Below are 24,300 nucleotides of genomic sequence, written 5' to 3' on the forward strand. Positions count from 1 at the left end.
CCTTGATGACCTTTTCTTGCAGAGCAGTTATCTTCGCCTTCAACTCAGCATTCTCTTTCTCTAGAGCTTGAACAACTGAAGAACCAGGTCCCTCACTCAGTGCAGTAAGCAGTTCTGCTTTGAGTATAGCAATTTCTGCCTCTTTGCCACTCGACCGCACAGTGAGCTCTTCAATCTCGTGTTTAAGCTGATCCTGGTCCTCAATAAGTTGAGCCATCTTGCTCTTTGGTGTCACGACCCAATTTCTCGAAATGAAGCCAGACAACATGTGAGGATTGTCCTTTCTAAAAAAAGCCGGACAACACTTTCCTTGTTAGCAAGTCTTAGTGGTGTAACATAGAAAAACTGAGACATCATGCAGAAAAACAAGGTCATAGAGTTCAAGATATTCCAAAAATCATTACAAGTTAATTTTTCAACCATTTTCTTGTTTATTTAAGAAAAAATTAACCAACTTAACTACATAAAAATCAGAGTAATGGGAATTAACATAATTACAGAACTCTTGCACAGCTTAATTATATAGGTTCTGATTTTAGTACCTGCTATCAGCGACATGAAGAATGAAAGTCTTGCGCGAGTACTTTTCATTGTTTAAACTTAAGTAATACAGTCATACTTAAGGTGGGGAACAGGTCCCACAAGAGTTAGTAAGGATCAATCCCTCAAAAGAAAATTCTGCACAAGTAACTTAAGAAATAATCCTAATGTCCTTAAAAACAAACGAAATTCTTGTAGCAGCTACCACACTAGAATACTCGGTAGATCATCTCCTCACTAAAACTTAAGAGCTAAACTTTTTTTCTTATGTTTCCCTTCTGAGTGTTCTAAGCATTAAAATATACTCTCCAGACTTATATTTTATGTACAACCCAACAGAATAGAGATATGGAGAATGATTGACATTCTGTATCTGGCATTCTCAACAAACTTTTCCTACTTGCTTGCACTGTACTGTGGCTGCTTCACTTTACATATCAGAGCGAATGCGTGCAAGCACCTCCATGCACCACCCAAGTTGTTACTGCCAAGATACCATCTCAATTATTTGAAGTTTCATAATCAAACTAGAATATAGCATTTAGATAACTTGCGATTAGTGAGGTATCACAGGTTATTGTGTCCCTACAGATAGAAACGTTATCACCTAATTATAATTGACATCATCTTATGATTATTTACTTTCCTACTTTCAGCTTTACATATGCACAATTCCATATATGCCTTTTTCAATGAACTCCTGACCTCTACAAGTAAATTAGAAGAACTCAGTTGCTTTTGTCTACCAAGACTTCTAGAACTAGTTTTGTCCTGAGGACTTTGATCTAGTTGTAGTATTCATCATATAAAAAAGTTCATTTTGTATACAAACCCCTTTGGTGTTTGTTGAGCTTGCACTCCAGACCTTTCTTTTTTGGGAGGGGGTGGCAGCATTTGGGATCCCTTCCAAAACCTGGAAGTCACTAATACAGAGCTACCAACAAAACGAGTACAAGTCCCAACAGTGGACCACCGAAACTAGACTGTCTCGATAAGTAAAAGACAAGTCTTTATATAAACAGATGGAGACTGAAATAGTACAAAATGTTGTGTGCTCACCCCTGTCTCCAGACCAGAAATTCCTCAAACTCGATCAACGCTGACTACCGGTGCTCGAACTTGCATCACGAAAATAGATGCAGAGCGTAGCATGAGTACCAAAAAAACAGGTACCCAGTAGGCATCATAGGCCGACTGAACTAGAAAAGTAAAGCACTATGAAAAGACGGAATCACAAAACTAGAGGTCAAGAACAGAAGGCTAAGTAACACAATAATGCACACGACTGTATAAAAATCTAACTAAATTAATATAAATAAGCTAACTACACCTAACTGGACCCACCATAAGCCCAGAAGGTACACTCGTGCACAAGTTTAAATAAAAACCCGAACGAACCCCCATAAGCCCGACGAGTACACAAAATAACTATAACTTAAGGAGAATAAAACTCGAGGCCAAAGAACACCGAACCAAAAAGTAAAATCTGACGGTACGGAGGTCGGGCCTTGAACCGGACACTCACCAGAATTACACAAGTAGCCAATTGCAAAATATAAGTAACTGAGGCCGGACCTCTAACCGGATGCTCTACATACTTGAGGCCGGACCTCTAACCGGATGCTCTACATACTTGAGGCCGGACCTCAAATCAATCTTAGAAAATACGACGGCACCCGGAAGCTGATCAAACAAATCATCTATACGAGGCATAGGGTAACAGTTCTTCACCGTCACCTTGTTCAGCTGTCTGTAGTCAATGCACATCCTCAAAGTCCCATCCTTCTTTTTCACAAACAGAACAGGAGCACCCCAAGGCGACACACTCAGACGAATGAACCCCTTTTCTAAGAGGTCCTTTAACTGAACACTGAGCTCTCTGAGTTCTGCAGGAGCCATCCGATAAGGCGGAATAGAAATAGGACGAGTGCCAGGCTCCAAATCTATAGCAAAATCAATGTCACGCTCTGGGGGTAGGCCAGGTAGATCTGTATTAGTGACTTCCAGGTTCTGGGAGGGATCCTTTATTGTATTTATGTTTTGGTTTGCTTATGTTGTTATAGTAATTTTTCTTAGTCTTGTTTAGTTTCTTCTACCCTCACACCCAGTATGTGTGGTTCTGGGTTGTGGTTTGGCTTACCTACTGATGGGTTATAGTAGGTGCCTTCATGGCTCGAGAAATTGGGTCGTGACATTTGGATAGCCTCTTCCTTCAATGCATTCACACTCAAACAAGATATTCTCAGAGATAGTCTGTTTAACTGTCCCAACCTTTCCAACATTGAGAGGAATTCGAAAATGCTTGAATACCTCCGTGAGAAAGTATCTGTAACCCATTCCATGAACACCTTTCCTCTCAATGACGGTTTTGTGAATGTGCTCAATCATTAGACTAGGGAGGATCAGGGCTTCAAAGCTACACAGCATCTCCATCACATACAGATCAGCAGTAGTTGCAACTGTCCTCTTTTCTGTGCGAGGAAGGAGCACCTTGTTGATGAACTCAAAGACCAGCTGATACTCACTCTTCATGATTTTCTTATAAATCCCAGCAACCTTAGTTGTGGGTGACTTCGAAATCATAGAAGCAAACTCAGAAGAGCAAGTTTTGCCCAGCACAGACCGGGTCCCCTCTTTAGGCACCCTGAGAATTTTGCTCAACACCTCCTCATCCAAAGATATGGAAATATCGTTTACCCGTGTGAGGATGCTCCCACCTTCCATGAATTGGACATTGTAGTAAAATTCACGAACTTCTTCTTCATGGAGGATGGGGATTTCTTGTCAAACAAGTGCAACCAAGATTGAATCTCCACCATGTCGTGCAGAGAATCCATGCCAGGAAGAGTTATAATGCCCATATCAAAAACTCTTCGTGCTAGGACTGCTTGTTTCCTCAGGTTGTCAACTACCTTCTGCATGTTGACATTCTCAACTTTCCTGGCTTGGGAACCAGGTCCCTGTGACCGCTTTCTCTTTTTCTCAGATCTCTTCCCTTTTGACTGTGATTTTTCAACCTTCCTTGTAGCTCTTTCCCTTTTCTTCTCTGACTTCTTTTTCTTATTTTTCTTTTCCACTTCTTCCAGACAACTCAACCAATTTTTCCTTAGGTATTCTAAAATTTGATACCTTGAAGGTTCTTGCACTTCTAACTGTAGCAGTAGAACGTGCACTTGCCTTCAAGGGATCAGCCATCAACTTTTGTGCAGCAGACCTTGTAGTAGGTCGTCTCCTAGGGACCTCCTCTACAACCTTTTCCTTCCCTTTTCTAGTTCCCACCCCTTCTTTTCTCTCAACCTTCCATTTTAATGGCTCCTCCTCACTTGCAGAGTCAGAGGAAGAGGAAAAAGAGTACCTTCCTAAATTAGGGGTTTTATCAAAAATAGGTTGAGTAGGTCTTACCTCTTCCCTCTCCAGGACTTCAGTATGCTCTGCCTTGCTTCTTCCCGCATCATGGCCAGGCTTTCAATCACGAGTTCTTCACTCGCTGTCAGTATGTTAGACTCGGAAGCCCTATGTTTTGGTAGATCCCCTTCAAACATATTGTCAGACAACATGTCTTGAAACGGACCAGGTCCAGTAGGCACTGCAGAAGTATTTAGATCTATGGCGAAAAAAAGGGTTATCAGGAGTGTCTTGTTGAGGACTGGAAGGGGAATGAAGTCTGGCTTGTGTATTGGTTGGAGAATAGAAGGCAAGGGGCTCTATTTCACTGACAGCATTCAACATTTGTTTATAAGAAGATGAAGGGGAAGACATGATTGTTATACTGGAAGGTTTCTTTGAACAGCGAAGAGACGAAGAAGAAGACAGATTTTGCCTTTGAATTTTGATAAAAGAAACCGATGAGAGTTCAAAAAAGAAGAAAGGCTTTTTAAAAAGAGTGAAAAGGTGCCAGGTCCTGTGATTGGATGTGTCGTTTGAGGAAGAAACGATGGGACTGATCGGTCAGAGTAACCGATGACTAACACGTGGCATTTTCAAAGCTCAAATTTTTTCAGTTTAAATTTAATGTATAAATGCTAACCTAGACAGGTACCAGGTACCACGATAGAGTTTAACTTCATTCCTTAATTGTTCTAGTTGCTTCTTTTGCTGAGCAGGTCCCTACTGAGAGTATACCTACAAAAGGTACAAAGGGAATATTTGTTTAGATATTTAAAATTCACACAAAGGATACCTGCACTGCAATTTTAGCCATTAAGGGAGTTCCACTGTTGGAAGCTAAAAGCATCAGTTGAAGATCAACATCCCCAACTTTAACCGATTTCTCTCAAATTGATCCTTGCTGAGAGCCTTGGTGAAAATGTCTGCAATTTTCTCCTCCGTTGGACAATATGTGAGCACAATATTTCCCTTCTCAACATTATCTCTCAAAAAGTGATGTCTAACATCAATATGCTTTGTTCTCTTATGGTGGATTGGGTTCTTTTCCATACTAACAGCACTAGTATTTTCACACATAAGAGGAATTACTTTGATGTGAATTCCAAAATCTTCCAAGTGTTGCCTGATCCACAACAACTGAGGACAACAGGCTGCATCAGCTACATATTCAGCTTCAGCAATTGAAAGAGCTACAGAGTTCTTCTTCTTGGTACCCCAAGAGATAAGTGATGATCCAAGGAAATGAGCCATTCCAGAGGTGCTCTTCCTGTCAACTTGATAACAAGCAAAATCAGCATCTGCAAAACCAACTAGAACAAAAGTATCACCTGCAGGATAAAAGAGAACCAGGTCCCCTATTTTCTTCAAGTATCTGAGAATGCGTTTTGCAGCCTTCAAATGTGAATCACGAGGACATGCTTGAAACCTGGCACACATTCCAACACTATACACAATATCAGTCCTACTAGCAGTCAGATATAACAAAGATCCAATGATTCCCCTGTACATTGTCTGATTCACAAGAGGATCATATTCTTCCACTATCATCTTGGAATTTGTTCCCATAGGAGTTTCAATAAGTTTAGAATCAAACATATTGAATTTCTTCAACAGCTCCTTAATGTACTTCTCCTGACATATTGAAATCTCATTTAATGATTGCTTGATTTGCAAACCTAGGAAGAATGTTAATTCACCCATCATGCTCATTTCAAACTCCTTTCCCATCAGTGATGAGAATTCCTCACACAAATATTCTGAAGTAGCTCCAAAAATTATGTCATCCACATACACTTGAATGATAAGCAATTCTTGTTCTCTTTTTAATAAGAACAGAGTATTTTCTATCTTGCCTCTTTTGAAACCATTCTTCAGCAGAAACTTTGACAGCCTTTCATACCATGCTCTTGGAGCTTGCTTCAGACCATATAATGCCTTATTTAATCTGAACACATGATTTGGTAGCTCTGCATCTTCAAAACCAGGAGGTTGTTTGACAAACACCTCCTCTTTGAGATCTCCATTCAGAAATGCACTCTTCACATCCATTTGGTACAGCTTGAACCCCATGAATGCAGCAAAAGCTATTGAAATTCTAATAGCTTCCATTCTGGCAACAGGTGCAAAAGTCTCATCATAGTCTATTCCTTCTTCTTGATTGTATCCTTGCACCACCAACTTGGATTTATTTCTAGTAATTACTCCATTTTCATCAAGCTTGTTTCTGAAAACCCACCTAGTTCCAATTACTGTTCTGCCTTCAGGTCGAGGAAACAGGTACCATACCTTACTTCTTTCAAACTGATAGAGTTCTTCTTGCATAAAATTGATCTAGTCTGCATCACCCAATGCTTCTTTAAAATTCTTGGGCTCAATAGATGATATGAATGCTGAGAATGCAGCTAGATTTCTTGTTTTTGATCTAGTATGAATTCCAGAATTCAAAGGAGAAATGAGATTATCAAGAGGGTGTGATGAACTATGCTTCCATCCTGACCTTGGAGCAGAATGACTTGGCTGATCTGCATGTTCTTCTTCATTAAGAGTTACATCATTTTCTGGGGAGTCTGATGTACTCTGGCTGGAATTTTGAGTAGTACCAGGTACCATATCATCCTTTTCAACCTCAGCAGCCTCTTCAGGTAGACTATGATTTTGATTATCACAGTCATTATTTAGTTGTTGATCTGCATCAGCTTCAACTCCTTCAGACTTCTTTGATCTGAGCATTTTCATCACATCATCATCATCATTTGATCCATCATTGTTCAACCTTCCATATTCATCAAATATGACATGAATTCTTTCTTCAATGCATTGAGTTCGTTTGTTGAATATTCTGTAAGCCTTGCTAGATAAAGAATATCCAACAAACACTCCTTCATCACTTCTGGGATCAAATTTTCTCAGATCATCCTTCCCATTATTCAGCACAAAACATCTGCATCCAAATGCTCTAAGATAGCTCAGCATTGGCTTTCTGTTGTTGAGCAGCTCATACGGAGTCTTGTTCAAAATAACTCTTATTAGACACCTGTTGGTAACATGACATGCTGTGTTAACAGCTTCGGCCCAGAAACTTTGAGGAAGATTTGATTCAATAATCATAGTTCTGGCAATGTTCACCAAGGTTCTGTTCCTTCTTTCCACTACTCCATTTTGTTGAGGAGTTCTTGGAGCAGAGAAATTGTGGCTTGTACCATTTTCCATACAAAATCTATCCAGCGTTGAGTTTTCAAACTCTGTGCTATGATCAGATCGAATGCTGCAAATAACTTGATTCAATTTGGTTTGAATCATTTTGAAGAATACCACCAACTCTTCAGCTGTGTCTGCCTTTGATCTCAAAAATCTCGTCCAGGTGTATCTTGAGTAATCATCAACAATCACCAAAATGTACTTCTTGACATTTCTGCTTTGAACCTTCAAGGGTCCACACAGGTCCATATGAAGCAGCTCTAGTGTTCTTGATGATGTTACTTGATTTTTGGGCTTAAAAGATGATCTGATCTGTTTTCCTTTAACACAAGCTTCACAGATTTTATTTTCAGCAAACTTCAGTTTGGGCAGACCTCGGACCAGATCCTTAGAAATCAGTTTGTTCAGTAAAGATTAGCTTACATGCCCTAGCCTACGATGCCAGAGATCAGCATTCTCATTCTGAGCACTAAGACATGTTAGGTCATCTCCATGAGACGTTTCTAAGTTTGCCACATACATATTTTTACTTCTGTGTGCAGTGAGAATTACCTTGTTTGTAGTTAGACTCACCACAGTGCATTTCTCAGAAGTGAATTTGACCTCATTTCATTTGTCACAGATTTGTGACACACTCAGCAAGCTGTACTTCAACCCATCCACATAGTAAACATTGTCAATTTAATCTTCAAGAGATCTTCCTACTTTGCCAACTCCCAAAATGTACCCCTTCTTACCATCACCAAATGAGACACCTCCTCCTTGGAGGGTCTTGAGTGAGAGAAAGTTCTTTACATCACATGTCATATGCTTAGAACAACCACTATCCATATACCAACATTGACTGTTGCTCCTCTCATTCACCTGCACCAAAAATCACTTGTTAAGCTTGGGAACCCATTTCAACTTGAGTTCCCAGTAGGCAGACAAAGGAGTGATTAGATTGTATTTGGTCCAATATGGTAGATTTTGAAGCTTTCTAACAAAGGACATGAGAGCAGGGACATATTTTTTCTTTGAAAATCTGTGAGTTGAAACATGCTTTGGAGGACCAGGTCCCTCTTTTGGTACATTTTGCCTTTCATCATAATTAGAGAACCTTTCACATGATTTTCTCCAGCTAGCACACTCATCCTTCAAATGTCCATTCTTACCACAATGAAGACACAATAGATTGTCAGACACAAACACATACTTAATGTGAGGATTATAAGGACTTATGTGCAGACTTCCTAGTCCTTTCTTATTGAAATTACTCTGATTTGTTGCATTTGATAGTAACTTTGAGGATTTGGTCCACTTAAGTGATTTTTCAAGTTCTTCCTTAAGTTCCACAATATCCTGTTCTAATTTGTTACTCTTTTCAAGTGACAGACCAAGGTTTTTCTCAGAGTTTTTCAATTTTTCTTGAAATTCAGCTTGCAAACTATTTGACATTCCATTCAGCTTTTCAGATTCTTCAGTAATCTGATTGAACTGGTTCTTAAGTTCAGAGTTATTTGACTCTAGATACACCATTCTTGACATTTTCTCTTCAAGTTTAACTTTGTTTTCAGTTAAACTGTCAAGTTCAGCATTCATGGTGTCTCTTTCAGATGTTAACTCTATCACAGAATCAATCATGACTTTTGCCAAAGTTCTCAATTTTTTAAGAGAATATTTATCCAAGTCATTTTTCATATCTAGAAGGGTTACCTGATTGTCCTCTTCTTCATTTTCTGTGTGAGCCATGAGAGCAAACATTTCATTGAAGACAGTTTCCTCCTCATGCACAGCAACCATGGACACATCTTTTGGCTCATCAGGCTCTTCTGAATCACTTGAAGAATCCCCCCATGCAGCAAGAGCCTTTTTGACAACCATATCAGCAGTAGATTTTCGATCTCTGTTGCCAAGTACCAGGTCCCTTCTATTTTCTTTGTAACTCCTGTGTTTTTTATGTTCGTTGTTTTCATTCTTGAGCAAAGGACACTCTCTGATGAAGTACCCAGATTTTCCACACTTGTAGCAAGTATCACTTCGAGCAGCATTTCGAGTACCATTTGTTCCTCTTTTATAAACTTTGTTTTTCCTTACAATTTTTTGAAATCTACTGATGAGATATGCCATATCATCATCACTGGAATCTTCATCTGATTTATACTTCAGCATCAATGACTTGTCTTTCTTGGCTTTCTTCTTTGACAAATCGTAGTTTCGATTCATCTCATGTGTCTTCAGATTACCAATCAAAGCATCCATGGTCAGCACCTTCAAATCCTTGGCTTCTGTAATGGCATCAACCTTGCTCTCCCAAGACTTTGGAAGGATTCGAAGCACTTTTCTGACTTGTTTGGTCATGCTTATAGGTTCACCCAGACTTCGCAGCTCATTTGTAATGGAAGACAACTTGGTGAACATGTCATGTATTGTTTCTCCTTCCTTCATTTTGAAGTTCTCATACCGTGAGGTAAGCATGTCAATCTTAGATTCTTTGACTTGTTCAGTTCTTTCATGTGCAGTCTTCAAGCAGTCCCAAATTTCCTTAGCATACTCACAGGCTGACACTCTGTTGTACTCATCAGGTCCTATCCCACAAATAATAAGAGCTTTAGCTTTGAACCCTTTTTCAATCTTTTTCCTTTCAGCTTCGTCATATTTCTGCCTAGGCTTTGGAACAAGAACAGTCTTCTCTCCATCCTTTTCTTCCATAGTTGGAACAAATGGTCCATCCAGTACAATATCTCATAACTCACTATCTTCAGCCTTGAGGTAATCGTGCATTCTAACTTTCCACCAGCTATAGAAATGTCCATTGAAACGAGAAGTTCTGTATGACGACTGACCTTCTTCGAGGTTAAGTGGAGCTGCCATTCTAGAGCAAATATCACTTCCTTGGTGTTAACCAAATAGATAGTGCCTGCTCTGATACCACTTGATAGAATATATGCCTTCACTTAACAAGTAATGGTCCAGGTCCCTTACTACACTACTGAATAAAACAGAAAGTTAAATGCAGTAAAATCAACACAATGATTTTACGTGGAAACCTCCTTGCTTAAGGGAGTAAAACCACGACCTGTCTCACAGAATTTTCAATCGTTTTTACTAATCTTCAAAAGCAAAAGTAAAACATGATTACACCAAATGTAAGAAAGAGTTATCAATCTTACAGTTAAGCAATAGTCTTCTATTGCTTAACAAGCCTAAGTAGAAGACAATCTACCCACTAAGCTATCCCACCTGGACAACCTAGACTTCTAACACAACACACCAATTCCTTTATAGATTCAGGAATGGTTTACAGTTTAAGAACAAGAGAATGTATTCCTAAACAACTAGACGAAAAGCTCCAGAGATTGATGTTGTTCTTGGAATAATTCTGCCTTTTCTTTGTAGTAGCCTGTGCAAGAATTTTTGAAAAGTTTTTATCAAGTTGCAAAAAACTACTAAAAATGTTTAGGAAAGTGTCTTTTGTATAGACAAGTCACTTTCCTAAACTTATTTGCCATTGGTTGGAAAAGTCACACTTTCTGACGTCATCGGAAGTGTGCACCTACTTTCTATACCATCTCCAACTAGCAATCTACTGGCTCGTCATCATGAGAGTCTGGTATCTCTACTAGGTCCCTGGGTTTGTTTCATCTGCAATACTCAAATAAGAAACCTGCAATACTCAAGTAAAAAATCCGGTACCTTTATGAGGTCCCTAAGTTTGTCAAATCATCAAAATTACAAATAACAATAATGTATCCTACAAGCTCTATGACACGTCTCTAGGTATGGTCTATATCGCTTGTATGGGGTCCACATACTTGTGGAACATGTGCATCTGAGTCATGGTTCATTAGTGTATTAGGCTTAGCCATTGGATCAAAGACGAAGATAAAAGTCCAACTAATCCACTAGCAATTTTGGAACTATTGAATTAATTAACGGTAATTAGTGATATGAGACTCAAGATAAAATGCGAATAATCCAATCGAAATACCATAACGGGTGCAGATATAAAATAACAAAAAAGTGAAACCACACGAGCAAAGGCATTCTTTGATGGATGTGTCGATTGAGTAACTGAAAGTGAGGTCGATGGTGGGATATAAACTCACAAGGCTAGTCAGCTATCACTATGCCAATGGTCCTAATTCTAGTAGTATTAAGCTAAAAAAATTGGATTAATTAAGATGAAAGCATATTTATCAAACTTAATTAGCAATCCATCATAATTTTATGTACAATAGTGATCATGAAAGTAATATTTTTTGTAATTCTATTTCACCTACTTTTATCATTATCATATAAGGAGTCAATTTTCTTTATTGGTCGCATAAGTTTAAATTTCATTTTTTATGTATTTTTTATTTAGAGGAGATCTTGTTGAGAGAAATTAAATAGTCAGAAATATATTATTATAAGAACTCTCAAATAGAAAAGAACTAAGAAATACAAAATTTGAGAAAAGAATTAAAAAGTAAACGGAAAAGGCCTAAAATACCCTTAAAGTATTGAAAATGGTACAAAATTACCCTTCATCCACCTATTGGCTCCAAAATGCCATTTTCATCCACCTATGGGTCAAATTTAAACCTAAAGGTGGATGGCAAGGGTATTTTGGAGCCAATAGGTGGATGAAAAGGGTATTTTGAAGCCAATACGTGGATGTAGGATAATTTTGTACCATTTTCAATATTTCAAATATATTTTAGGCCTTTTTCCGAAAAATAAAAGAAAGAAAAGAGTGGGAGCTCTGAGTAGGAAGTGTTTTAGTTGATAAAACCTCCATCGCTTAGGGTCCTCTATCACAATCAAGTGCACATCGACTCTCTCTATAAAGTTTAGTTATGCTCCCTCTGTCAGTTCTGCTCAATTTCAAAGCTTTAAACGCCTACTTGATTTACATGACGATGTAAAAAAATTAAAATTATGCATCTAAACCATTCATGTAGAAGTAAGCCTAAATCTTCACAGACAAGTTCACCTTCCACAAAAAAATAGATAAGAAAAAAATTCACAGATACAAAAAGTTAAATATCAAAATTCACCTAAATCAATTCTCAAAAACAATCGACTCCACTTCCTATACCAAAAAAAAATTGCACATCAAAGCTTTCAATATAGTTTTACTCAAAAACAAAGGAAAAAAAATAAAAGTGATTACATTTTGGATACCTTAACACTCTTCTGAACCGAGGAACAGAAACGAATGAGTGTGCTTTTGGTGAAAACTTCTCAAGAGAAAAGTGAATCTAATGAACTAAAACACAAGCAACACATTTGCAAAGAAAGGATTTCTTGAATATTCATTTCCCGACAACGTCTTCGTTATATCCAAAAAGGGTAAAAAAGAGAAATATGAATTATTTTTATCTTGCAAAGAAACAACAAGTCGTCAAAATATTCTTATGGAAAACAACGTGAAAGAGAAATATAAATGACTTTTTTTTTTTCTTTCTTTTTATGAAGTTGAATTTGATTGAAATGAAAAAAATTCAACAGATTTATACATAGAGGTAGAAGGAAGAGTTTGGGTTCTAAATTTTAGGAAAACAGAAAAAAATATTACAAAATATGCTTCCTTTAAATGAAAGTTTAGTTGATAATGAGATTTGAATTCAAGACATTGGTGTGAAAATTGTTTTCTTCATCATTTCCTAACCACTGAGCTATTGATCAATTTTCTTCGTTGTTTCCTAATTACTGAACTATTAATCAATTTTATTAGGGGTTCGTAAGTTAATATACATATATATTTATTTAATTTTCTAATATAAATACAAGATCTACGAAAAAACTAGTGAATTCATCATAAACCTCGAATTCCCACCCAGCGCTCCCTCTAATTGTTTTAAAGAGGTAGTTCAAGAATAGTTACGGAAAGCTTTCATTTGATTTTTAAAAATATTTTATTTAATAATTGCTATTTGATAGATAAAATTGCAAATATAAATAAATAAGAAGTAAATTAATATTATAGTTGAAACTTATTAAACATCTGTTTCTCCACGAGAAATGATCAAGACTTCTATAATAACTTTTATTTTTTTCTATGAACTTTACTTACTATATTTGCCAAACTTCTTTCGATCTAACATTTCTACTTACTACTACTATAAGTGAAATATAAGTCTCATTATATAAGATAGGGAAATTGCACAAGTATCCCCTCAATTTATGTCCGAAATTCCAGAGACACACTTATATTATACTAAGGTCCTATTACCCTTTGAACTTATTTTATAAGTAATTCTCTACCCCTTTTAGGCCTACGTGACACTAGTTTGAAAGAAAAAATCAACCAGTGTTGGCCCACTAGATAGTGCCACGTAAATCGAAAAAGGATAGAATATTATTAATAAAATAAGTTCAAGGGGGTAATAGGATCTTTGTATAGTATAAGTGTGTTTCTAAGATTTTGGGCATACGTTGAGGGGATACTTGTGTTATCCCTGTAAGATAACTAGCTAGAATTGCAGATATAATATTTTAATATTTGTGATGATTTGTCCTGTTGGATCATTTTCTACAGGAAAAAATATTAATATTAATATAATACAAAACAATGCAGTAGATTTTACAACTAAAAAAATGATAATTATAGACGAAACAAACTTAGAATAAGCCCAACTTCTGGTTCCAAATGAAAAATGATAAATTACCAAATTACGCATCCTTTTTATCATATTTTTATTATTCTTTAACATTTAAAAAAATTACAAAAGAATCCCCTTTTATTCAATTTCTCTCGCTTTCTCGATACATCACTCTAAATAATCACCCTCGGAATATTTTTTTCAAATGTTTTTTTTCTCTTTTCCAATTTATCAATTGCAAGTTATTGAAGAGGTAGTTCTTCTTCATCTCCTTGTTCATTCATTTTTTTCATTTCAGTTAATCAATTATCGTTTTTTTAAAAATTCTTTTTAGTTTTTTCATCTATAAATTTCTAATATATATAGATGATAGGTATGTACGGACGCTCTTCAGAAAGCATTATCGAACAACACGAAGCAAAAGAAATGGAAGAAAAGAGATGAACCCATTGTTGTCATATGGCAACGTAAATTTTCATATGGGTTGTGGTCCATCATTTAATATTGGTCTTACCCAATAAGTTTCAAAAATAAAAGATCTCATCCTCGCGTTTGTGATTCGAAAAGATGAAAGATGCATTGCAAGTTCTAAATTACCCATTGAGAAAGATTCCACAAAAAAAGAGAGAAAATAGAACATGTTACTAAATACTCTTCTCTACCCAAGATTCATATTTTCAATATATCTAGTTGATTTTGATTCATAATTTAATGTATAATGTCGTCGTTTCAACACCCTTCTCTATCCAAGGTTATATTTACAATATATGTGTAACATCTCGTAGCATGAAATAGGTAGGAATAAGCTAAGAAACTAAAAATAATCACTTTTGTAAAGAAAGGAAAAAATTTGGAAATTCTTTCAAGTTCAAGAAATGAGTTTTGGTCATTTTCAAATGAACATAACTTTTAGCTTAGGAAGAGTTAGAGGTAGTTCTTGATATGGTTGCGAATCCTCTGAAGAGATATTTTCAGCTCCGCCAAGTTTGTGCATTTTTGATATGGTATGAGGGAGATATGCCTATCGAAAATTGGATTGTCGAAGTGAGAAAAGTTCGATTTCGGATACAAGTAAGGGCAAACTAGTCTTTTCACCAATTATTTTCTAACTAGTTTTAATGGTTTAATTGGGGTAAAAATAAGCCTTAAGTAAGTTTTGGAAAATCAATTCACGCTTAGGGCTTGGGAGAAAAAAGCAGAGAAGAAAGAGAAGGGAAAAAGATCAAAATTTCGCCAAGAACGCCAAGGATTTGCGAGTGAAATTTATCGGTGGTGATCCTTATTAAGGTATGTGAGATCTTTTGTGTTGCGTTAGTTCACCCACACACCAATTTGTTTCAATTCAACAAATCTATGAGTTGATTCCATGTTAAAACTTGAAGTTCTTGAAGAAAAATATCGCATTCTTATTGATTAAATTGTTGGCTGACTATTGTTGGTTGATTCTTGTTTCTATGAGTTGTTCTTTAGTAAATTCAGTGGGTATTGAGGGTACCAATAGTCCTAAGTGTTTTGTGAAAGAACTAGGGAGGTTTGGAGATTGAAAAACGAGTTAAAAACCAGTCATACACATCTGGGTAGGCCAGGCGCGTCGCGCTTGCAGTGCGCCAAAAAATGGCCTCAGTCATTGGGACATGGTGCGGGCGCCACCAGTGAACCGGGAATTGGCATTAGTCAATTGAGGCCTCACCCGAATGCACCCGGATCGGCGTTTTCAACTAAGTTTTCATTGTTTAGACCTTTTAAGTCCTTCTAAGGTATATTAACACCTCCCAATGATTCTTGTCACGCCCCGAGATACCCCCGAGACGCGACACGAGACATAGGACCACAAGTGATCCCAAGCTAACCCTGCTAGCATGATTATGAGCATACTAAAGAAATTAAATTGATGAAGAAGCTAAAATCATAATGTAAAATGAAAATATGGGGAATACCCATATGCTAAAACTGAGATATATGAAAACTGATGAGTTTAATACAAATAAGTTATTAACTCAATACTAAGTTGAAACTGACTATGTATGATATAAGCCTCAAACTAATTGGAAATGCTTAGACAAGCCCCCCACTAAGTCTAGCAAAAACTGAAACTAAATGACTGAAAGGAACTCATGATTCTTGTCTTTGGAGAATGAGGACTCACCAATGATTCTGTTGAACTGGACATTGGAATCGCTCTAAGCGTGATCTGCATGCTGAGAACCTGAACCTACATCATGAGAAGATGTAGAGCACGTATGCGTCAGTACTTGAAAAGTACTGAGCATGTAGGATAGAGTAAAGCTGAAATAAAACATAACTGAACAAGCACAAAACCAAGTATATATTATGAACATGATGTACTAAATTCTGAGCTAACTGGTTGCAATGACCAAACTTATAATATGCAGAAATTGAATACTAATTGAACTGTAAATATGGTCAATGTAATAGAGTCTGACTAAACTGTGGAGCTACTAATAACCGATAATAAAATCACATGAGCTAAATGTTGAGTCTGATGCATACGACCCATCGAGAGGAACCAATATACCCTGCCCGAGGTATAAAGGCATGCTGGTGTGATCACTAAATTGATGCCCACAGAGGGGACTTACAACCTACTGGACTAGTAAATCTGGGACTAATTGGGTACACTAAACCCTACTCCAACTCAGTATTATGCTACTCCCAATGAATAAAGTGATTAAGACATTGTGACTGGATTTTTGTAAATACTGGATAGCTCATAACCAAAAATGCAAATGAAGAATGCACAATTTATTGGATAATTATGCATTAATAACTAAGGCATGCATATCAGAAGTAACTGAAATATCTAACCTAACATATGTAATTCAAGAACTAAAGAAATACATAACTAGGATTCTGAAATTCATGCGATAAATAGAATAATAACTTTACAATCTGATTTGGAATATATATTTAACTAATTTGTGTGTTCTGATGTAATTTTAGAAACCCTAGGTTTAATCATGATAAGAAAATCAAGAATTGACTGGAAACTAGGGATCTAATGGGTGAAAGGAACCCACTAGGGAAATCTCACATGCCTGGTGATGAAATCCACTGAGAAATATTTAGATTTCAGGACTGGAACTAATGGAACCTTGATGTGTTCTTGAACTAGGGTTATTGACCTTTTTTTCCTTTCTTGCATCTAATTTTCTAAGTTTTGATTTATGATTTTGACTTAGGTAAGTTCTTGTTATATTTCTAGGCTTAAACTAACTAAAATATGATGATCTAGGGCTTAAATGACATATCTTAGGGTTTAAACGAAGTAGGAAAAGACCAAAAGACCCCTGGAAATTTTGTTGTTGGACCAAAAGACGACCTGGATTGACGGTCCGTAGTTCAATCGACGGTCCGTCGTTTGGGTATGCTTAACAGGCCTTTACTAAAATGGACATAACTTTTCACTCAGAGGTCTGATTTTATTAAACTCGATGGATATGGAAACCTAATTCAACAATCTATCATTTCATAGGTCATATGACACATAGTTCATTTTATGCTAAGAGTTATGATCATTTGAAGTTGATCCAACAACATTTATCTCCTAACTGACTGCAAATTTTCACCTACGGACCGTACAGGTCAATTATGGTTCATGTCAGATGTTGGGTAAATGAGGTCTTGATCCACGAACACAGACTACGGACATAGGTCTGTCTGTGGGTTGAGACATAGCCGATTTTTCTAAATTCAGTTTGGGAGGGGCTGTAGTGGCAATCTATGGACCTGCAGTACGGGCCATAGATCAGACTATGATCCGTCGATTGCACCTGCAACATCTGAAAAGTTGTTTTCTGGTCTATTTTAGATGCGGGTTGTTACATGATCTCCCCCTTAGAAACATTCGTCCTCGAATGAAGACTATACTAGCTGAAATAGGGGGAGAGAGCTGCAATCCCTACCACTAAACGCTGGAACTAAGTTTCTGATTGGATTAAGTTCCAAGAACATGCAATTACGCTGAACATGTAAGTACAATATATGGGAACATGATTCTAAGGCTGAATTTACGCATGAATGACTAAAAATCTAAAGAGGAACTATTACCTCAAGCTGGAGTAGAATCGAAAGGAAAGAAGTGAGGATACTTGACTTTCATGACTGCTTCTGCTTCCCAAGTAGTTTCCTCTATGGACTGAATCCTCCACAAAACCTTGACTGATGCGACTTCTTTGTTCCTCAACCTTCTAACCTGACGGTCAAGAACTTCAACTGGTACATTCGCATAAGAAAGTCTATATTTCACAGCCACACTCTCTAATGGCACTATAGAGGCTGGATCACCCACATACATCTTCAAAAGTGAGATGTGGAAGATCGGATACACTCCTGCTAGCAACTCTAACTCATATTCCACCTTGCCAATCCTCAGGGGTGGACCCAGTAAGCCAGACGCGGGTGCTCGAGCACCCGTTTGATTTCTGAAATTTTTTGTATATATATATATATATATATATATATATATATATATATATAGAAAATATGATACATATGCTATTATAATTTAAATGAGCACCCATAGAACAAAAGCAGCTATGGGTGAGCTAGTTTAAACCTCTGCAATAAGAGGCGCGCGAAGCCATAGGCGAGAGTTCTAATCCTGCCAATAGCATTTCTTTTTTTAAAATTTTTCCAAATTTTCCACCTGTTTTTTTTTTAAAATCTTTTTTCTAATTTAGGGCTTATTTAACTCTTTTTAAAAAAAAATTAATTCCAACGAATTTTACGACTTTTTTTTATTTTTATTTTTCCTTTTTCTAGTTAAGGGCTTATTTAACTCCCAATTTTGTATTTGTTTTGACTTTTCCTATTCTTACTTGTTTTGACTTTTCCTATTCTTAATTAGTTTGTGATTGCTAACAAGTTTATGTTAAAGGAAGTGAGCACCCACAACCTTTAAATCCTGGATCCGCCACTGCCAATCCTTTTTAAGATCTTTTAAGGGTCTACATATCTCGGACTGAGATTTCGTTTCTTGCCAAATCTCATCACCCCCTTCATAGGTGACACTTTCAGGAAAACCCAATCATCAAATTGGAACTCTAGTTCCCTTCTCCTTACATCTGCTAAGATTTCTGATGACTATGGGCTGTCTTAAGTCTATCTCTAATGAGTTACACTTTTTCCATATCATAAAGGACTGAATCTGTCCCAATAAAAGTTGTTTCACCTACTTCAAACCAATCAACAGGAGGTCTACATCTACACCCTACAGTGCCTCATAAGGGGCCATCTGAATGCTGGAATGGTAGCTACTGTTGTAGGCGAACTCAATAAGAGGAAGGTGATTATCCTAACTACCCTTGAAATCGATCACACAAGATCTCAACATATCCTGTAGGGTTTGAATGGTACACTCTGCCTATCCATTCGTTTGCGGATGAAATGTTGTGCTAACATTAACTTGATTACCAAGACCCCTCTGAAATGACTTGCAAAAATTAGAGGTAAACTGAGGACCTCTATCTGAGATGATAGAATATTCTTACCCATCCCTTCAAACTCCCAAAATATTTTCACCATCACTGGAACACCATAAGTCCATTATTGGGTCTTTAAGGAGGAAATGTAAATAATGATCTCAGAGCTCGTTCAGAGATATTCAGGTTTTGCTCATTTGAAAACTGAAAATTAAATTTTAAAAAAAAGTTGGGGGGGGGGAGAAAAAGACAAATATGATGGAATATTGTCATTAATGGTGGTCATCGAAGATAAGCATTCCTATTAAGGAAGATGAGAGGAGGAGCATACGATGTCTTCTACATCATCATCCATGCGACGATAATTTCAAAGAGGAAGAGACCGATTCTACGACAATTGATAGATTAACAAGATTAATAGCGACAATTTTTTAGATATAGTTGTTTGATTGAGATTTGATTTTTCTCAAATTAGACCCAAAGTATCTTGGGGTGATATATATATATATATATATATATATATATATATATATATATATATATATATATATATATATATATATATATATATATATATATATATTATAATTAGGTAAATTGATTTTGCAGGAGTTTTTATGAGTTTGAAAATTTGTTTAGAATAAAAAATAGTGAATCCGGTGAAGGTGGTGGTGGCAACAAGATGTAGAGGTGGTGAAAGATTGAGAGATTTGTTTATATTGATGGAGAAGAAAGAACACAAGTAAGAAAAATAAATAACTGAAAATTCACATATTTATTGAAAAGGGATTTTAAAAATAAAATTTTAATGATATATTTAGATGCTCACTCTCCCAAAGGGGGTGAAATACACTCACTATACTAGCTATGTATTCAGGGAAGTAATTATTTTAGTTTTAAATAGTACGGGGGAGGGGGGGATATGACTCCCGTGAAGTTTTAAGTGTGTACTTGGAAATTCAGATATATGTTGAGGGGGTGATAGAATAAATGCCTTCACTTATCAGTCAATGGACCAGGTCCCTTGACACACTAACAAGTATGAACAGAAAGTAAATGCAGTTTAAACAACACAACGATTTTATGTGGAAACCTCCTTGCTTAAGGGAGTAAACCACGACCTATCTCACGGGATTTTCAATCGTTTTCACTAATCTTCACAAGCAAAAGTGAAACACGATTACAACAAATGTGAGAAAAAGTTTTTGATCTCACGTTTAAGCAATAGTCTCTATTGCTTAACAAGCCTAAGTAGAAATGAATCTACCCACTAAGCTATCCCACCTAGACAACTTAGAATTTCAACACTACCCACTGATTCCTTCATAGTTTCAGGAATAGTTTACAATGTAAGACCAAGATAATATATTCCTAAACAGCTACACTAAAAGCTCCAGAGATTTCTGCTGTTCTTGGAATGATTCTGCCTTTGCTTGGTAGTAGCCTTTGCAAGAGTTCTTGAAAAGTTTTTATCAAGTTGTAAAAACTACCAAAGATGTTTAGGAAAGTGCCTTTTATATGGACAAGTCACTTTCCCTAAACTCTTTGCCATTGGTTGGAGAAGTCTCACTTTCTGACGCCATCGGGAAGTGTGCACCTACTTTCTGTACCGTCTCCAGCTGGCAGTCAACAGGCTCGTCACCATGATAGCCTGGTACCTCTACTAGGTCCCTGGGTTTGTTTCATCTACAATACTCAAGTAGGAAACCTGCAATACTCAAGTAAGAAACCTGGTACCTTTACAAGGTCCCTAAGTTTGTCAAATCATCAAAACTATAAATAACAGGGGGCATTCGACCATTTTCTCAATCATATTTATAGTTATTATACTTATACATAATCTAATGTTGTTTATACTTCTACTAGTGGATTCTATGTAACATATCATGTTTATATTTATTATAATATTAATACATATCCTAGTGTTGCTAATAATTTGACAAGTGATTTTTTTGCAATGTATCATATTTATATTTATTATATTGATCCATAAACCTAATCTTGCTGATACTTCGACTAGTGTGTTTCGTGTTCAATTCAAAGGTTTTTTATACATAAGTAATATATAATGTATTATTTTGCCATATATCAAGCTCTATAATTTATTAGTAAAGTAGTTTTCATTTGATTTCATTCGTGCAAGATATACAATTTGATTGTACAAGATATGTAATTTTTCAGCTACATGTAAACTGACACACAATAGTGGCTATGATACATTTATACAAATTTCTACTAATACCTATTATTTTTCAATGATATATTTATACAAATTACTGCTAAATAACTCATTCTTTTGCAATGATACCTTTGTACAAACTAACACTACAAGTATCTAATACTTAATATTTATAACACAGTAATATTTCGATACAAAACAAAACACTTTAAATCTTACATCTCTAATATATTTGTAGGATTGCAATGCTTAGATTTACTAAATACTTTAGACATAATAATGTATCATGAGTAATATATCTATCTTGAATGCAAGAATTAACTGAATTCAATTTGATCATATTTGGTCTCTATATTCATTATAACACACAACTATAAACATGTAAACAATAACTAAAAGAAATTGATCAACAAGTCTTCACAATATAGTAATATCCAGAGCCATTATCTTCCGATGCCAGAAACATGTAAACAAGCGTAAGACACAACCTGTTAAACTCATTGTCATGTTATTTCAAAAGAAAAATCAAGAAGATTTATTTACAAAAGCTAAACTGCAAAATACATGATAGTATGATCAACAACACACAGAAAATGGGTTAAGCTTGATCTCATCAGTAAATGTCATCACTAACAAATAGCTTTACCTTATTTATTTAGACCACCCATTGCTTCCTCCAAACCACTGCTCGTCGCGGCCAAAATATGGGGATATTTATAGTTCATGACAGCTTGCACAATTGCCCTAACTTTCTTGTAAGGATCAGAGCAACTGAGTATATCTGAACCATCTCTCCAATCATCTACAATGGCAAATTTGAAATTCATGATTTTAAATTGATGAAGAAGATGAAAATTTGATTTTTGAATATTGAAGTTGTTACAGATTGAAATGAATTGATATCAATCAGTTCTGCATGATTTGTGGGAAAGAAAATAAGTTTTGTGTGATTTCATATTAAGTGCAACATACAAATTTTATAATGTATCACAATTAATATATCCCGATGACCAATTTTTATGTAAAATAAAAAGAGTTGGGATAGGATACAATTTTGAATATTACACTATGAGATTTATGTAAGTTATACATGAAAAAAGTCTGATATTTTAATTAAAAAAAAACTACCTTATTTGATATACATCACTACCATATATAAACCTCACATATACTTTTAAACAATTGCGCACATAAGTGCTTTTCATATTTTATACAATATTATTAAAGATATGGTCAAATATCCATATCCCTCAGAATGAATTATTTGCACAATTAAACCATCCCCAATTCAAGCTTTATGTTAATTAATTTTTTTCTCTCCCTCTCTCTCGACAACTTCAAATTCCACCACCGTTTTCTTACTTTCTTCCTTCTCTTCGCCACGAATTCCACCATTACACCTTAAAAATTGAAATCTGAAACAACACAACAATTTGATGTTTGTGTCTATTTAATCATTTTCAAATTCATCCATCTGTGATAGATTTCAATTTGTTTCATCTTCTGGTTCTTGAAATTTAAGGTTAACTCCATTGATTAAGAGTTTTCTTTTAGTTTTTATTTTCATGGCTAGTGATTCTCCAAATGAGAAGAATAATGAGAAGAATGTTTATTTATTGTTGCTCCGACTATGACATGATAATTACCACTACAATTCTCGATATTTTGAGTTGCTTAAATTTAAAAATTCAAAAATGCAACAACTTTGATGAAAAAAAAGAAGAAGATAATATGTAATTTGTTGCAAATGGAAAGATCGTTTATGTGGTAATGGTGATAAACCATAATGAGGAAGAAGATGAGAAAGGGACGTTTTGGATCGGATTGAAATTATCGATGTATCTAACACATTATTAATGTATTTGACACATTCTAAAGTTAATATTATATATATCTATTTTTTATCCATGTATCTAACTAAGTGTATATATATCTAAATAAATATATGCATGTATTGATAATTTATGCATCATTGAAGATTTACACACATATATATTGCACATTATGAATGTTTCGGATACATTATTGATGTATATGATATATTACTGAATTAAGATTATATGTATCTAATTTTTTGTTAATATATTTGATTAAATGTATATGTATATAACAAAATATATGCATTTATTTGAAAAATAGTTCATGAATATGAGTTAAGAAGTCTATACTCTGCTAAATCTCCAAAACAAAAAAGAGAAGGATTTTGATAGTTTTGATGTTTTTTAGGAGTTGTAATATGCTTCCTTTAAAGTTGTTGCAGACATGATTTTCTCCTTACTTAATTGATTTCAGTCGCATCCGTGAGAGGGTGAATGTAATTCAGCTCGAACGAAGTGAGGGGGCTGAAAAGGAAGTTCGACCTACCGGGAGAGGGAGGTCATTCAGAACCCGCTGGCTCCAGAACCTTAATTAGACACGCTATTTAATTAATGACTTTCAATTATACTCCTTAATTATACACACTAATTGGATGCACATATTTGAAAAAGATATCTGAGATCCAAAATATGGCAAGGATTGTAATATTGTCAAATAGTGTAAATCTAAATAATTAGGTCCCAAAATAATGAGATTTGTGTAAGTTACCTTTTAATTTAAGAAAATGTTTTGGAAATAACTAATATTCAATATATATAGATATATTTTTGGTACTTAACATTCATAGCAAAAAAAAGAAGAAGAAGAAGAAGAAAGAAGAGACGAATTATATTGGGATGAAAAGGAGGGAGGCAAGTGATATTGGTAGAGTAAGGAGAGACGCGAGCAAAATCTAGGACAGAGAGAAGAGAGATGCCAAATATAAATTGTATTTGATGAATACAAGTTGTATTACCAAATATAGTCTGATACAAGCTATATTACTTGTATAATATATTCATTCTCTCTTGTAGCGCTTGCATTCATTTGTTATACAGAGAGCTGATACATGTGTATTAGGGCATCTCTAACCCTCTCTTCTATTTAACTGTCCAAATTTAAAGTTCTC

At 35.6% G+C, this 24,300-nt stretch overlaps 1 protein-coding gene across 1 annotated transcript; it reads right to left on the reverse strand.

Moving 5' to 3' along the window:
- Positions 1 to 8,001: 8,001 nt before the first annotated feature.
- LOC138348912 (sporulation-specific protein 15-like) lies at positions 8,002 to 9,816 on the reverse strand. Its single transcript, XM_069298510.1, has 2 exons — positions 8,821 to 9,816; positions 8,002 to 8,601 (listed from the first exon to the last, which is right to left on the reverse strand). The coding sequence occupies exons 1-2, from the start codon at positions 9,814 to 9,816 to the stop codon at positions 8,002 to 8,004; spliced, it is 1,596 nt and encodes a 531-aa protein (XP_069154611.1).
- Between the last annotated feature and the right edge of the window lie 14,484 nt (positions 9,817 to 24,300).

The sequence above is a fragment of the Solanum lycopersicum genome, chromosome 5 (assembly GCF_036512215.1).
Source record: "Solanum lycopersicum chromosome 5, SLM_r2.1".
NCBI lineage: Eukaryota > Viridiplantae > Streptophyta > Magnoliopsida > Solanales > Solanaceae > Solanum > Solanum lycopersicum.

What these genes read in the sequence shown, in the direction of transcription:
- LOC138348912 (XM_069298510.1), bottom strand. Translation starts at nt 9,816, where the DNA reads ATGGAAGAAAAGGATGGAGAGAAGACTGTTCTTGTTCCAAAGCCTAGG. An exon ending in ATGAAGAAGAGGACAATCAG is followed by an intron (nt 8,602 to 8,820) that starts GTAACCCTTCTA and finishes CTTAAGAACCAG; the next exon opens with TTCAATCAGATTACTGAAGA.